Source organism: Homarus americanus, unplaced genomic scaffold, assembly GCF_018991925.1.
Source record: "Homarus americanus isolate GMGI-L3 unplaced genomic scaffold, GMGI_Hamer_2.0 scaffold46577, whole genome shotgun sequence".
NCBI lineage: Eukaryota > Metazoa > Arthropoda > Malacostraca > Decapoda > Nephropidae > Homarus > Homarus americanus.
In genome coordinates, this window is record NW_024750770.1 from 120677 (window position 1) to 137500 (window position 16824).

At 40.5% G+C, this 16824-nt stretch overlaps 3 protein-coding genes across 14 annotated transcripts in view; 2 read left to right on the forward strand and 1 right to left on the reverse strand.

The window, feature by feature from the left end:
• Positions 1–3934: 3934 nt before the first annotated feature.
• LOC121854182 (L-xylulose reductase-like) lies at positions 3935–4869 on the reverse strand. Its single transcript, XM_042348651.1, has one exon. It carries the CDS (start codon positions 4758–4760, stop codon positions 4029–4031), a length of 732 nt encoding a protein of 243 aa, XP_042204585.1. The 5' UTR covers positions 4761–4869; the 3' UTR covers positions 3935–4028.
• A 1512-nt stretch (positions 4870–6381) lies between these two features.
• LOC121854183 (phenazine biosynthesis-like domain-containing protein) lies at positions 6382–11564 on the forward strand. Its single transcript, XM_042348652.1, has 7 exons — positions 6382–6486; positions 7668–7753; positions 7981–8191; positions 9089–9326; positions 10709–10911; positions 11039–11101; positions 11365–11564. The coding sequence occupies exons 2-7, from the start codon at positions 7670–7672 to the stop codon at positions 11496–11498; spliced, it is 933 nt and encodes a 310-aa protein (XP_042204586.1). The 5' UTR covers positions 6382–6486; positions 7668–7669; the 3' UTR covers positions 11499–11564.
• Positions 11565–14438: 2874 nt separating this feature from the next.
• The window catches only part of LOC121854184, a 246229-nt gene continuing 243843 nt past the window's right edge, over positions 14439–16824 (forward strand). For all 12 annotated transcript variants that reach the window (XR_006086504.1, XR_006086503.1, XM_042348653.1 and 9 more), the window contains exon 1: positions 14439–14625. The gene's annotated coding sequence lies outside the window, so the exon portion shown is untranslated. The remainder of the gene's footprint in view (positions 14626–16824) is intronic.

Genomic DNA, 16824 nt, shown 5'->3' on the forward strand with positions numbered 1-16824 from the left:
TCGGTTCTCTTTAGCTTCAACGTTTAACATTGCTTGTAAGTCACTTATTTCCCCTTGCGAGAAATCCAAGCTTCTTTTAATCTCACTTATCTGGTCAGTGCAATGCCGGTCAGCCTCTTCTAGCTTCCTGATGGTCTCCTTATTCATTTGTTGTATGCTGTCCTGTATGAGAGTCCGTTGGACTTACATTATCACATCAGTCAATTGTTGTTTCGTGAAATTTGAATTTTTGATACTAGCAGCCAACTTAGATATATTGGAGCTTGTGAGGGCTGAGTAGCTGGCAGTATGGAGACGGTCTAGTTGTGTGGTCAGCTGGGTGGGAGGGTGGACAGGGCTCAGATTACAAGCCTTGGCACTGAGGGGAGCTTGGTGGGCCTACACCTCACTTGAAAACCGTCGAGGAACAGTTTAATTGGACAACAAAGTATTGGAGACAACACGGTCTCACCAATTAATTCCAAAAAGGTAAGAACCATAACTTTATCAAGTGTCAGACACCCGAGGTCTATGAAACACTTACTGTTGGATTTGACGGGGTTGTCCTAGTGCCAACATCTGCTTACGCAGTGGAATGTTGCCACATCCTAGTTAAACAGCTCCCCCTATACTCTGAAGTCGAAGATGCTCGTAACTTTAATTCACGTGTACTCAGTATATGTCGACACTACCGAGGGAAGACCCCACAAGCAGCTGTCATAGTTAAATGGAAGGAGAGGGAGTGCCCAACCACTGTTGAGGCCCACCCAGTCCTCCCCCAACTGTATGCTGAACCATATCACCCAGGGCCTGCTTTTTGTGTCATCTGCTCCCATTGGGGTCATACCTTCACCGCCTGCTGCCGACGTGATCGTCCCAGATGTCGCTTCTGTTCACGTAACCATTACTCCTCCGTCTGTGCCCAAAAAATCAAAGACCACCTCAATGGGGTTGGTGTTGTTGACCCCAGGTGTTGTAATTGTGGTGGCTGGCACAATGCTGACTCACGACAATGCCCCAAACGTCCGTCTGTCCCAGGAGAAAAGCCTCCCCGAAGGCTGCGTCAACCTCAACCTCTCCCCCAGCCTACCGAGCCACATCCCTCTGCGTCCCCTCCATCTCCAGCAACGCTTTCTTCAGCAACACCTGCCCCTGCCTGGCCTCACCTGGCTGCAACACAGCAGTCCCGGCCGTCTCCTAACTCAACTACAACTGGATCTCTTCTCTGTCTCTACTCTGACACTGTCGGCCTTGTGCCCTCCCACAACCCCCCTCCTGTGACATGACACAGATCATATCCCTCTTACACGAATTTACCAACTGTATTGAAAGACTCTTTGATACACTCTGTACTGCCATCTCCAACCTACACAGACTACCCCTGCCTCCAGCTGCTACCCAGTCACCCCCCTCTTCTGGTTTGACACAACCTGGTAGCCCCCCTGTGTGCCCCTCATGCTTACGGCCTACTCCACCGCCACCTGGCACCACTGCTGGCGTCCACACCGAGCCTGCCCCGTGCCTGGCTGCCCCCGTCCACCCACCGCGCACTCAAGGACCCGAGGACACCACCCCCGGCTCCCCGTCCCCCACCGGCACCTGGGGCCCATCCACTCCAGTTCTCCACATCAATTGACCACCATGCGGGCATGCTAGTGGACTACGTATCTACGCCAAGAAGGACGTCCCCTACCAATCTCTCGACTTCTCCCTTGAAGCCGACACTACCGACGTACACGCCATCACAATCACACTAAAAGGTATGTCCCTCAATATTGTCAATGCCTATGGCTATGGCCTGGCACTTGACATTATTAGGGACCTGCCACGCTTTGCCATAAACAGATAAATTGTACATGGAAATTTCCCCCCACACTCATCATTCTGTCACTTTATGTAACTTGCTGACAAAACCCATGACCCTTCAGGCTTTTACGCCCTTAATGCATGAGCCATAAAGGCAAGCATGAACTCTGCATGCTTCCAAGATGGGCACTATAAACGCTTATGTGCTTCACCTTGCACAGGATGTAAGGGGGTGCCCAATAAACTAGCCCCCTCGGGGGAAATCTAAAAAAAGAAAATAAATCTACCTCATTTCGTTAATATTGTACTTGTCACGACACTCACTAGTCACTCACGAATCAGATTTCCTAGAAATCAGACTGGGTACTCCTGGAAAGACCCTGTTTTGGGACGAAAAACACGGAGCTCCCACTCACACGTACCACTACCACTGTTGGCAAGTACGAGGCATGTTCTGGCTCCTGAATATATCGGAACCTGCTCCAGTGTTGGTAAAGTCTGGCCTTGAAAGAGCTCACGCTCAGTTCAGTCACAACACACTGGCAAATTGTTCCAAGAGTTCACAATTCTCACTCCAAAAAAGTTTGCCCTCACAGTATCTGGTCTTGTGGCTTCTTCAACCTTGTCCGCCAGCTCCAGGTACTGTATGTACAGTAGCTAAAAACAACTATCTGTGCATACTTTGTGGGAAATAATATAAGACCATGGACGATAAATTTTGGTATATGAGGGCTGTCACTTGTCACACGTAAAATTTCGGAGCATATCGACCCCCACCTGCACAGATGGCTGTTTTAGCTACTGTACATTCGACTAAATAGTGCCCCCCTGAGATGCTTATACACTTTGATTGGGTCTCCCCTTGCCCGTCTGTAATGTAAGTTAGGCAGTTGCAGGTGTTCTAATCTCTGGGTAACTGAGGTTCCATAGAGAAGACATTTTCAATCAATTAACAGTCTCTAGCATACCTCGGGGACCAGACGGGGTTACAGTACTTCTCTCTTGAAGATCGTGATGAGCGACGGACTATCCAGATATCTAAACGACCTTCTTATAAGACCTACTAGTTTCGTTGCCTGATTCACCTTCTTCTCACAATGGCCCGAGAACTTTAGTTCATTGTCGACATACACACCCAAATCCTTTTCACATTCTGTCTCAATGCAATTGTTTCATCCTGTTGGGACATGTGATAAGTCTCCTTATTGTTGGTGTGACCCAGCTATCTAGTGCATCATTTCTCATCACACTCATATATTCATGAAAATGTTGGTCAATGATTCAAACTTGAATCAAAGACCTCGGATATAAAAAACACTATATTGTTGCATTTCTCAAGATGTGATAATTTATGACTCCTGTATTTGCTGGGTAGCACGTAGTTTCTGGAAAAAAGTTTCCTACATAGTACTTCATGCAAGTTTATTACTTCCACTAAGGGTGTAAACTATAATACATTGCCTGTTTATCAATAGGACCAATACTGTATAGGTATGGGAACTTGTCAGATTTCAAAGAACTTGTACCCAAGACAAGTTGGAAAAAAAATTTAATCAAAGAATATAATTCTTCAAGTTAATACCCTGTACGTACTGTATATCAAATATACAGTACTGTATAAATAAAAAAATATATATTTCAAGGAATACCTAGTGAATTGTATTAAACAAAAAATAAAAATAAATAAATTAGAGGTAAGGAATGGAGACATTAAGGTATTTAAAAGAAGAGAGACAGGCAATAGTGTTGTTACCTGTCTTGACCTTGGCGGGGCCGTGTTTGCGGTTATCATTGGAGATAATAAGACCGAGATTCTCACAGGCTGCGTGTACATGGGTCAGGGTCGTTTCTATTTCACGACGAGTTTTAGTATGTACAAGAATATCACCAGCATAGTTGATTGGGGAGGGAGGTTTGTTGTGGGGGTAGAGGGAGGGAGGTGTGTGTTGTGGATATAGACTATAGAGGGGGGGAGGTGTATGTTTATTTCCTGTTTATACTTATGGGTTAACTTATTCCGAGCTTCCTGTTTTAGATGACATAATTGAGTGAACAAAAGCCTCGTAGAAGAGAGCGTTTCGTTCTTTTCATCAATATTATTCCATTTTCAGTAATCTATATAAAGGTTTTGAGGAGTAAAACTTTAAAATATCTATAATTATTTGAATTAATATAATTTTTTACAGGAAATATGAATTAGGAATGATAAATATAAGAACTTGGTCCCCCGCAGCAGTGATGAATCAGGCAGCCAAGAAGCCGCCATCAACAGGGAGAATATGACCATTGACCATGTCGCTCTCGTCAGACAGCAAATACACGATGGCGTTCACCACGTCTTCCACCTCAGCAAACCTTCCCTGGGGTATTCGGGCCAGCATGGGTCCGGCTTTGGCAGGGTCAGACCACCCAATACGTCCCAGGGCCGTCAGGACCACAGTTGGAGCGACAGCATTCACACGGATCCCCTTCGGCCCCAGTTCTAATGCCATGACCTTCGTAAGCATATCCAATGCCCCTTTGGTAGGACAGTATATAGCGTGGTCCACGAGTGCACGTTGACCCGCCTGTGATGATACGTTGACCACAGTTCCTCGCTGCTTCCTCGCCACTAGATCTCCCGTTACCACTTGGGAAACATTCATTACAGCCTTCACATTAACACTGAACATATGGTCAAATACCTCCGGAGAAGCCGTCAGGAAAGGACCTACGCTAGCAAATGCTGCATTATTTACCAAAAGATGTATTGGGATGATCTTCTGCACCGCCTCCCTTGTTTTCGTCCAGTCACTAAGGTCTACACAGATAGTCTTGACACCAGGGCATTCTGCTTTTAAAGATTCAAGGTTGGCGGCAGTTTTGCTCAATGCAAAGACTTCTGCACCCATCTCCACCAACTTGATAACCAATGCACGGCCGATCCCTGCCCCAGCACCTGTCACTAATGCACGACGCCCTGCGAATTTTCCCATGGTTTTTCACTCGTACTTCCTCCGCAATCCAACGTCCCTTGCTGTAACCTGGCTACTGGGGAGTGGGGAGTGGGATGGATGCCAGATGTTCGACAAGCTTCACAGCCAACCCTTGCTCTCTCCCACTCACTGTAAGAGGGCAGACATGTGCTGTAGATATTGGGTGCATTTTATTTTCGCGATGATGTAATATTATATTTTACTTTTCATATTCATGCAATACAATGGTTATACGAACAGTCACGGTGTTATGATTAAAGTGTTAATCGCTGTTTATCACAGAAAGCGTAAATCTATGCTAATACCTTTCATTTATTCCAGCTGCCAGAAGCACGACGTAACCTTGATTATAAAGTGGTGGTGGATGGTAGCAACGCTTGGCGACAACGACTGACAAAGTAATTACATCTTTATTGACTCTATATAACAATCAAATTAGATTGTTAGCTTGTTTAGTTCTTAACCAAATAATAAACAAAAAGCCAGTACAGTGCATAACTATAATTTAAAATTGTTATTATATGAAGGAAAATAAAAATGCATTTACTGTGCATGACTGGTAATGCTGTAAAGCGTGACATGTCATATAGTATCTTTATTAAGATATATTTAGTTGATTGGTAGGCGAGTTGCTGGGCGGATAGTACACGTTAGTGTTCTAAACGATTTTTTCAGACACACACACACACACACATATATATATATATATATATATATATATATATATATATATATATATATATATATATATATATATATATATATATATATATATATATATATATATATATATATATATATATATGCCTTGATAAAATCACACGGGAAAAGGGAAACAACGGAACACCTAGGTTTCGTCTTTTTTCAAGACATCTTCAGAGTTGCATGGTCCTCACAGCAGTGGCTGCAGGGTCCTCACAGCATCACTTGAGAAGGTGATCTGCCTCATGGAGGCCAGACGGCCACACCACACTTTAAACCATACACTCCCCAGAATCAGGGCATCTTGTTTGTGCAGGTTGCGTGGGCGGCGCGGCGCCGTGGTCCCAGGCTGATAGATTGAATGTTTTTTCGGGTAAGGCAACGCCAGCACTGTAGTTGAAGCCAGCGGCGATAACAATTTCAATTTTATACACATTTTTGTATAATCAAATGTGCCCTGGAGTGATGGTAACCAAGTCAAAATGAGGTCATTCTTGGCCAGTGAAGGATAGCAGTGCACATGGTCTCAAAATGCCCATAATATTGGTCAGATTTCTAAAAATTTCCGGGGGGCTTATAGCGCCCCCCCCACTTCCCCCTTCACTTGATGGGCTCGCTGTGCTCGCCATGATTGTTCCCCGACCCACAACTTTTTGGATCCCGCTTTTGATATTCCTGAATCCGCCCCTGGGCTTCCTGTTTATTTTCCCTTGGTTTTTAGTAAGTTAGTAAAGAAGGGATCAACCTTCTGGGCACTGGGCATTGACCCCACCATTCCTCTCACACTGGCAAGAGGCAGTGAAATAAATACAATATGACAAAAGGCGTGATATATGATGTTTAAAGTATTATTTTCTATCTGCAGCTTTGATTACAACACCGTGTTGATTGCTGCTGCCAGATGTGTGATGCCGCTTGGTTGAGACAGCCAGGCCTTGCAAATACATACAGTAGTAGTAGTAGTAGTGTGGTGTTCACGCAGCACACCTGGCAGCGAGGGAACGCGTTCACCAACTGTTGTCAGGTAAGTGTAATGTGATTATAAACACTCTAAAGTATGTGTCAAATACCTCATTGAAGATAGAATAGCGATCAATATTTGGATATATAGTGTTAAGATTTTTATACACATAAGTTAGCAGGGAAACAGAAACTCGTCAAACAGGCTTGGCAGAATCAGATTTGCCCTACGTAGGTGTGGGACCAGCTAGTTTCTTGGGCACTTCCTTGGATCCTATGGAAGGAGAAACAACGAAGCATTACGGGTGCCTATTGCCCAACAAGAAGCAAATAACATAATATAGTGAGGTAAGGAAAAGTGAACAGTATATAATTATGTTTGATGATGATCCCTCTTTACAGGGAAGTGACGTAATATCCGCTGCCAGTATTTTGTTAATTGACGCAATGTTTTCGGTAAATTCCTACCATGAAGTCCATTATAAGAAACGTTTCCTATCTTCATATGAATGATGGATCGGTTTTTGTAAGTTTTCAACATAAATACTGTTTAGGTTACCTAAGCTTGATGTTATGTTCCCTCTGGTTTATGTTGTCACACATCCCACTTCCCCAATGATTATACGCTGTGATATACAGGTAACTGGACACACACACTCACACACACACACACACACACACACACACTCACACTCACACACACTCACACTCACACACACACACACACTCACACACACACACACTCACACACACACATTTAGTAACCATGATATTAGCACTCCTTATCATTCACCAGTAGCGTCTTCGGCTCATATTAATAAATATCCTCCTCGAGTCTTGACCCGAATCACACAGTTATCCCAAAAATTCTGTGTCTCCTTCCAAACGAATCCGTATCGAAACTAAATGAGGTAATGCGGCGCCAACTATGCTGAGATCCTGAACTACATACATCAGTAAATGCTCTTCAGTTATAGAGTATTTCTGTATCTCTTAACGCAAGTAGTATAGCATCATTGTATTACTAGATCATGTACTGTTCACAACCATTTACAATTTCTCAGTAGAACTCTTATGCTGTACTTCAGTCTTACCACTATATTATTATACTTTTAACGTGATTTGCCTGAACGCAGGAGCTTAGTGGCTGCAACGTATTAAAAACACTTAAATTCTAGTACTGTACTAATAGTATTTTTGAGAATTATTTACAATTTATCTGAATTGGGCATTTGATTATTTCAGAGATGAAGGTGTCAATCTTTACAGTGGATGCCTTCACTGATCATCCCTTCTCTGGCAACCCTGCAGCGGTGGTACCACTGTTACAGGTAAGATGTGTTGAACTTATCGTAGAAAATATTATTTTAGTTTTTACAAAATATTGCCTTTACGATTTTTTTGTACAATAATATGATTTTTTTTTTTACTTAATTTTAATTTAAAATTCGCATGGAAGGCTTATTATCGATAGTCATAAATATTAATCATTGTATGTAAGGAAATGAAAACAAATTAAGACTATGTTCCACACACTTAAATAAGAACGTTTATTTAGCCTTTACAGGAGGAGTTAATGCAAAAGTTGGCGGGAGAGATGAACTTGTCAGAAACTGCCTACGTGAGTCCAGTGGGGGAGGAGGCGGCGAAGGAGGAGCCGTGGGTGAGGTGCTCCAGGTTCTCCCTTCGCTGGTTCTCGCCCACGACTGAGGTGCCTCTGTGTGGTCACGCCACCCTCGCTACCGCCCACGTGCTCTTCAACGAATTAGGTCACTTTTCCTCGTCTCCATATTCTTCATCTCAATAGTTATGTTGTCATGTCTTAAACACACACGCACACACACACACACATGAAATAACTCTCGGAAATTATCATGAAAATATATAAGAAATTACCATTACAATAAATAGATTTGCCAACTAAACATAGTCCTGACAGCTCTGACCTCTTGTTCAACCTTAATACTGTACAACCCATGTATTGCTTCCCCATTATATTTATGTTTTATAATTCCACTGTAATTTATGTATATACTTATAATAAAAAATAAATATTAATAAATAGATAAAATTAATAATATTGAAGTGATAACCGTGGTAACATTCCGGGATGTTCTTATTACCACCATGCTATTGTACTATTCCAGATGATACTAAATGTTACATAATACTTCCTTGAGTTAAATGTACAGTATATATCAGGTGCTACAGGAGAGCCCAAGTTCTCAACTGGCTCAGTCATGTTAATATTGTTATTATTATCCACTCTGTATCTGTATTTTTCTGGCTAAATAAACTGTTTCAATTCAACATTACAATTGTCGGTATACGCCATTCAGGCAACATTCTGTACATCACTTAGCCAATTATGATATTTTGAGGAATGCCAGAAGAATTAATTTCTTATATTTTATTTAGTGAACACGGTAAACGTGTGTGTGTATGTGTAATATTCATCAAAAGTAGTTTTAGTGATAATAATGCCCTTTACAATTAAACTATGGCCAAGAAACAATATTAAATAACTTGTGAAAGACCAATCTTCAACTAAAATTTATTTCATTCTGAGTAGTATTTTGGTCTTAAGTAACCGTAGTAGGCCCAATAAGCCACGTCAATCCTGGCAGTAACTAATTGTTTTACTACCACATGTTTGATTTGTACAGGAAACTGCAGGACGCACGTGGAGTTTGAGACTCTGAGTGGAGTGTTGGTAGCCAGGAAGGATAGTGACAACATTGTACTGGACTTTCCCGCCAATACTCCTGTTCCTCTCACTCCTCACCAGGACACTCAGCTCGGCCCCCTCCTCAGAGTGGCGACGGACGGCCTCCAGGTACAGCAAATGATGCTTTCCCACACCACCAAGAAGCTCCTGGTGAGGCTGCACCACTCCTGTACCAGGTTGGTCCTCCCCACCCTCACCAGTTCTCTGCCTCCGACTTCGCTGTTTCCATTATCCTCGTGTTACCTTAGACCTATGGGTGAGAAGCTACAGTAGCCTACTGCATTTAGTTTCTGTTTATAATCAAACATTTTGTCCCAATTCTTATCTGATACCAAGGATTGAGTCTAATAGGTGCACGGTTCGATTCAATGGGAGAAGGAAGTTTGTATTGTATTGTTTATCATTAATACGATTTCATCTGCCAAGTACAATGGTAAATATAATACATAGATCATGCCTAAGGATTAAAAGAGAATGAGTGGAGAAAAAATTTGAAAAATGAGGAATGGAGAGGTGGCTGGAGGCTCTGGGATAGTTGCAGAAATGCTGAAAGCGTCAGGCGATGTAGACACGTTAATATTGAACAAATGGATTAATGTAATCATGATGGAATATAATGTTCAAGACGACTGGCGGAAGAGTGTGATCATGAATACTTTCAAGGGTAAAGATGGTGCACCTGAATGTGGGAACTGCAGGTAACGGAAGCTGCTAGATCAGGTTATGAAAGTTGTAGAAAAGGTGATTGAGCAATTGATAAGGGAGGGAGTAGACATAAACGAAATGCATTGTGGGTTTATGCCAATGTTTATGGTCAGGCAGCTCCAAGGGAAAGATAAAATTGTACTTTATATTTGTAGACTTAGAGAAGACTTTGACAAGGTACCGCTTGTCGTAAAGTGGGCAATAAAGAAGGTAGGAGTCGGGGAGCGCCTTGTTTGAGTGGTTATAACATTATGCGATGGCTCAAAATCCTCTGTGAGAGTGATTGGTGAAGACAGTGAGGATATATGGTAAAAGTAGAAGTCCATCAGAAGCCTGAATTTCCTTCTACTCGTATTTATCATGGTGGTGGAGGCAGGATCATTGAACTCTTAGAGTGGCCTGTCCTGGGCGTGGTTGTCTGCTGATGACAGTGCTGATAGCTCTTACTTAACGTGTTATCTGTCCCTGACCACATACTCCATATATATTATTATTTTTCTCATTAGTTTTTTCGCTCCATCTAATTTCACTCCCGGTGATCACATCCCACTTCGCTCGCTCTTCTAAAACATTTCTTAGAATTGGGGAATTTCACCTTCACTTCATTGCAAGAATATTGTGAATAACTAATGTTCCATAACTTCCATACAGCAAACTTTGTCACTCTAGCGAATTCAAAGGTACCAGGAAAATGAACGAGGTAACTCTTTAAAATACAGTATTATATTTTAAGATAGGACATGTGGCCTGTACATGTCTATACATGCAGTGATATAACGTTACACTTATTCCCCAAACGACATATTGGTACGTACTACAGCACCCTCCTGAAAACGATTATATTTGTGTACAGGAAACATTTGGAGAATCTCCGAATAGACTCAGGAAGCTTTCTGAACCTACATGACGGGTCACTGGTTAAGGGCATCATCTATACCCTGCATGGCGGCCTGCATGTGTCCAACGCACAGATCACGGCACCAGACTCTCCCCAGTACCATTGTCTTTCACGCTACTTCGCTCCCTGGAATGGTATACCCGAGGATCCCGTCACAGGTGAGGGAATCCCCATCACATCATTCTGGAGAAACGTTGAAACAAATTACTGTCCATTATGCATCTTGTTCCTGCGTACTGGAATAACAACAGATCTTTGTCTCTGTTTTCTTTTTTTGCTTGGCAGGATCGACCCACACCGTGTTAGGTCCTTACTGGTCAAAGGAACTTGGGATTACAACACTTAAATGTAAGTCCAAACAAAATAATTTGGAGTTTCAAAAGTGATCACTTATAAATATTTGAGGTGTAGAATATATAAATGAATTTTGTATAATAACTTGTTTCATGAATAATACATAGTTATACATAAAACAAGGTTGTATGGCCTCTTATGAAGTAACGTTGTAATGATCCAGACTTGAGTCTTCATTGACCTGCATTTTTGTGTCAAATTATTAATCGCAGAGTAATGTCTTTCTTTCCGAGAATTTAATAGTTTTTGGTTGTCAGGTCGCCAGTGTTCGCCCCGTGGTGGCGATTTGTTGGTGACTGTGAGGGGTGACGGACGAGTGGACCTGGCGGGACGAGCCACTACCATCATCCAGGGATACCTCACTCTCACGCCTCCCATTAAGAGTGGCTAACTACGACCTACCACCACTTGCTTAAACTTTGTAATTCAATTATAGTTCTGGCGCAACATTACCTCATTTGGGTGTGTTATTTTTATTCCAAAGGCTGTGGTATTAATTAATTTATTTTTAATTAATAATGTTTTAGTCTTTTTATTATAATTCAGTACTTATCTTAACCTAAATATTTTATACTGCTGTACTTCAAACTTTTATATCTCGTCATCTTATCAATCAAATGGATGGTGTTAAGGTGACCTTCTATCAACTGAGCATTAGATAAGACCTGAAGAGAGCATTGTTGCCGTATGACTTTTTCTTTCATTATTATCTCCTCAGAAGTAAAAGTTAAGTAGCCGTTTATTTCGGGGATATTACAGTTATGTCCACACAGTGTTTCATGATGGAGCCTGCGGTAAATGTTTATAAGTACACCAAACTTAGCATCGCTTAAACCTAACCTCCCCTAGATGGCAATTTAAATCATTAAAGTATCTTAATAAACGAAAAAAATTATAATACTCTGAATGTGAAAAAGCAGACATTCAGAAAAATGTATCTTAGTTCAGGCATTAACTTTACGAGCGTGTGTGCTAAGTCACCAGGATTCAATCCCCCTCTATTTTTTTTCTTTGGAATCATGAGTGATACAATTCTTAAATGGCTAAAGGCAGAGTTGATAATGAAGAAAAGCCCACAGAAAAGACAGGTCTGAGCAGCGCCTGACAACTTCAGTGAATAGGGCGGCCCTCACCATGATGAACAGAGACCGGTAAAGACTACGGTTGGGCATTTTCCTCTGGGTGACCTTAACGCACAGTGTAGTTAGCACGTAGCGACTTAGTTCCTTTCTTGGTTTATATATAGATGTGTGTGTTTTTTTAATTTCGTGGTATTTTTATAGCGAAAATATTTAAATTTCAGAAGATAAAGATCGTTTTTTTTTTTTTTTTACTGAGCACATCGTGACGTTTTGCCATTGTGTAGAAAGTTGATTTACTTTCTGGTGTTAATTCATTCAATCAGAGCACCGTCCTCTTATCCGAGGGTTGTTGACCACAGTCCTTCACTCTAAACGTTCTCGGGATGTTTTTACCAATCCTCCAAGGTTTTGTATATCAGTGGGGACTAGGTGTTAAATATCATTCATCCATCCCAGTCTCTGCCTTCCCCTGGCCCTCCTACCCTCAACTATGTCCATTAATATTTCTATTATTATCCTCTCATCCCTAATTATATGACCAAAGTATCTCATATTTCTTTTTCTATACATTTCAAGTATTTCTCTTGAAGTTTTTGCTAACCTTAGTACTTCCTCATTAGTTTTCCTGTCAGTGTAGATTATTAACATTCGCCCATAACGCCACATTACAAAGGCCTCCTCCAACCTCTTTCTGGTGTCTACTGAAAGTGTCCACGCTTCTGACCCATACATCAGTCCTTGTCATATAAAGCTTTTCAGCAGCCTTTTTCTCAAATTGAAATTAAGTATTTTTTCATTGGGTTCTTTTAGATTATTAATGCTGTTTGTGCTGGCCCTGTTCTTGTTTGATTTCTTCCGTACATCTACCATCACAGATAATGTTACTTCCCAAATACACAACATTTTTCCACTTATTTAGGTTTCCTGTTGCCTATCATAATTTTTATTTTAGGATTTATTTCCAATTTGGAAACAACCATTGCTTTAGTTTTTACACCATAATTATTATTATCATTATTATTATTATTGACACAGAAGAATCATATAAATTAGTTTACGATTGAATATCCCAGACTTCTTCCCACTTTCACTGTATGTCAATCAACACGTTTTCTTTTAATAAAACTTAACTATAACTACGATACCGAGAATCCGAGACGCACAGAAGTATACCATCTCTCTCTCTCTCTCTCTCTCTCTCTCTCTCTCTATATATATATATATATATATATATATATATATATATATATATATATATATATATATATATATATATATATATATACCTATATATATCTTGACTATGTTGAGTTTATTTACTAACGTTTCGGAAAATCGCTTTGTATCATCTGAGCCTAGAAAACAGACTGAAAATTAAAAAAAAATATATATATATAGAAATTAATATACAAGAAAACAGTGTGTGTGTATATACTATTCATAACGCATATACATAGTTTGTAGAAATGTATGGGTAATTTATTCTTGCGTGAGGTCTGATATGTTTACCTCCTTGATACATTGTGATATACCGCTGACAAGACCTTTAACTGATGGTTATGTGCGACCTCCATGACACAAACAGCCTTTATTATATCCCTACAGACTGTATGCATAATGGCGGTGAAACTTAGTAAATGTTAAGGAAATTATTTAGCCTGTCGATATTAACATTTACCAAATGATAATAATTGAAGAGAATGCTTTGAGTTATATTTTCGCTAGCATTTCCTTCTTGTCAGCATTACATAACGGTGTCTTCAGAAGATGTGTAAACACAATACAGACAGCTCCCCCAACGGCCTTACACTAATAGTTACGTTGAGGGTCCACGCCCACTCTCTTGCTCACTCGTCCTAAATATTCTCTACACGGTAACTCACTTGGCGCTAAAACTTTGTAACGCTTATACGGTGTTCATTTTTACAGATAAAATGTATTTCTTTGTGAGAGTTTACAGTGTAAATTATATGCGCGACTTTGTTTTAATCCGAGGATAATTCCGAGGCACATTTATGAAAAATATAAAGTAATTTGTACCCAAATGGTATTTTTTTTCATTGTCGTAAAAAATCTTGAGCATCTACCATAATATTTCCATGAGCAAATAGTCACAAAAACTACAAGGATTATTATATTTCAGGCCTGATTCACAGTGCCATGCTGCTGGCTGTAGAGATTGATAAAGAAAATATGGTAGGTGGCACCTGAAGGGCCCTCTCCCAGGCACCGAGGCTGCGCGGGTTGGCTCACTCGCAGTTTCGAGCCAAGTTTTCTGCCATGCACACGACCGAACTTTGATAATATATTTTTTTTTCGAACTTAGGTTTAAGGATATTTATTACGAACGTTTAAGTGTGCTTAGTGTAATGTTTCTGTGAGTTATTTATTCTAAACGACGTATGTTTGTGTATTCAGTGTGATTTTAGCGAATAGGTAAGTAAACAATTGAGATCTTTTTCTTATGTTGACTTACGTTATTTTAAACTTGATAAAGAAAGTACCCTTGATTTATTTTTGTATTGCAAGAATGTAACGCATCTTATGGCATGTTGAAATATTGATCTTCCTTCAGTGATGTTATGTTGTGTGTTATACAAAGAAACTGTTGGAAATACTAAACGTTTACTGTAGTGAGGACCATCAGTGACTAAGATGTGTAGTAATATGTACAGTATAGTAGTGTGTGATAATTTAATGAAATGGTGATAACATTTAAGTGGCCAGTAAACACTCAAGTGGTGACCAGTTAACACTTAAATAATGACAGGTGATCATTTAAGTGGTGATCAGTGAACACTCAAGGTACCTGTGAACACTTAAGTGACCAGTGAACACTTACACATCAATAGGCTTGACACAAAATTAACTTAAACTGTGGGCAACTTAACGCTACTTAACACTACCATAAACTGCCGGCCATCGCGATCTATTTCTTAAGTTTAGAACTAGAAATAAACACTTACAATTTAAGTGACAGGTGGTAGGGTTCACTTAAGTACCCTGTTGAGGATGAGTCAGACAGCGGGACTCGAATTTTGACTTAACGTGAGACCTTGTCAGACCTTAAGGGCAGTCCCTGTATTATGATGGTAGTGGTGATGGTAGTTGTGGTAATGGTAGCCAGCAGCACCACTAACTCGAGAGTCTAGTGCTAAATCAACTTCTTCCGGTAAGCTGCCGCAGTCTTATGTGTCTCTATACAGTATATACCTATCTGTATCACATTCAAGACACTGCGGGAATCGATGTGGTTTATTACCTTGTCTGAAATTCATAATAATGTGTTTTAATTGAAGAATAATTAGCGTGTAGGTCAATTTTGTGTTTATTACCATTAACTCCAATAATGAACATGATACTTGATGTCTCTGTTGGTTAAGATGGGAGAGCTCTCTATGCTGCCTTATATTGCCTCTATTTCCTCATACAGTACATTACTTTCACCGTGTATTCGTTTGTTATTGTCTCTCATTATAGATCTGTGTCTTATTCTCTTCTTTCTGAACAAAAAAATGGCTTCTGTTTCTCATTCTTCTTTCAATTTTGATTCAGTATTTGGTCAGTTACGAAGAAATTCATGAACTTTCTTTTGCTGGAGTTTATTTTGTTTTCTTTCTGGGTGATGATTTATTCTTTCGTGTTTTATTATTGTGTTGTGTTTGTTTTCCTTGTCGGTGGAGGGGTATCCTTCCTCGAGCTCCGCCACACACACACACACACACACACATACACACTCTCTCTTTGAGGCTTCAGGGAATAGATACATCATGAGTGAAGAGTGTCAAGTGGTGTGGCTGAGAGGTGTGACATAGTGAGGTGACGAATTATTCAACCCTTATGCTTTCACTTTGAGTATAGAAAATATAGCAAAAAAACAGGTTTGCTTCAGAACTTGGCAAGGGACTTTCAGTGCATATTAAATTGGTCTGAATAAGGTAAAGGAATCCTCACAACACCTTCAGAAACACAGATGACCACCAGCAGCCTGTAAGTCGTGGAACGCCATAAACATTTGTTCTCAGGGACAGGTGTGTTATTATGTGTGTTTTCGTCAGTTAGCCGTTAGCCACACCTGTGATGCACCTGTGTGAAGCATTACAGGTTAAGGACACATGTACTGTACTGTACAGAGATTATGTTGGACACCGCTAGTTGATGACCACTGAGGCAGAAATATTGTCCGATGATACTGTACTGTAGTTCTGTTGTGTGTGTGTGTAGATACTCAAAGATAAGTATATTGATTGATATAGAGAAATTGATATGGAGAAAGATACATGAATGAGGAAAAATAGGGAAATAGATGGATGAATGAGAGGGAAAGATAATAATAGACGGGAAGGAAAAGTGCAAAAAGATAAGGCATAGTATAATGTAAAGTCTGTCAACGCCGTGAAAGGAGAGAGAGAGAGAGAGAAGGAAGATGTGAAGGAGAAAGAGAGTGGGAGTGAAATGAAGAACGTTCAGACGATACAAACACTAGTAGGACGAAGCTGGTTACTTATTTTTACAAGACATGTTAAACCTGGAGTAAACCCACCACACGTTGTTGCCTGAACGAGTCACCTCCCTCCCTCCCTGGTGGTGTGACGCGGTGCTGGCATTACTGTTTATCATCGTTTTTTTTATTGT

What these genes read in the sequence shown, in the direction of transcription:
- LOC121854182 (XM_042348651.1), bottom strand. Translation starts at nt 4,760, where the DNA reads ATGGGAAAATTCGCAGGGCGTCGTGCATTAGTGACAGGTGCTGGGGCA.
- LOC121854183 (XM_042348652.1), top strand. Translation starts at nt 7,670, where the DNA reads ATGAAGGTGTCAATCTTTACAGTGGATGCCTTCACTGATCATCCCTTC. An exon ending in CGTGCTCTTCAACGAATTAG is followed by an intron (nt 8,192 to 9,088) that starts GTCACTTTTCCT and finishes TGATTTGTACAG; the next exon opens with GAAACTGCAGGACGCACGTG. An exon ending in CTGCACCACTCCTGTACCAG is followed by an intron (nt 9,327 to 10,708) that starts GTTGGTCCTCCC and finishes ATTTGTGTACAG; the next exon opens with GAAACATTTGGAGAATCTCC.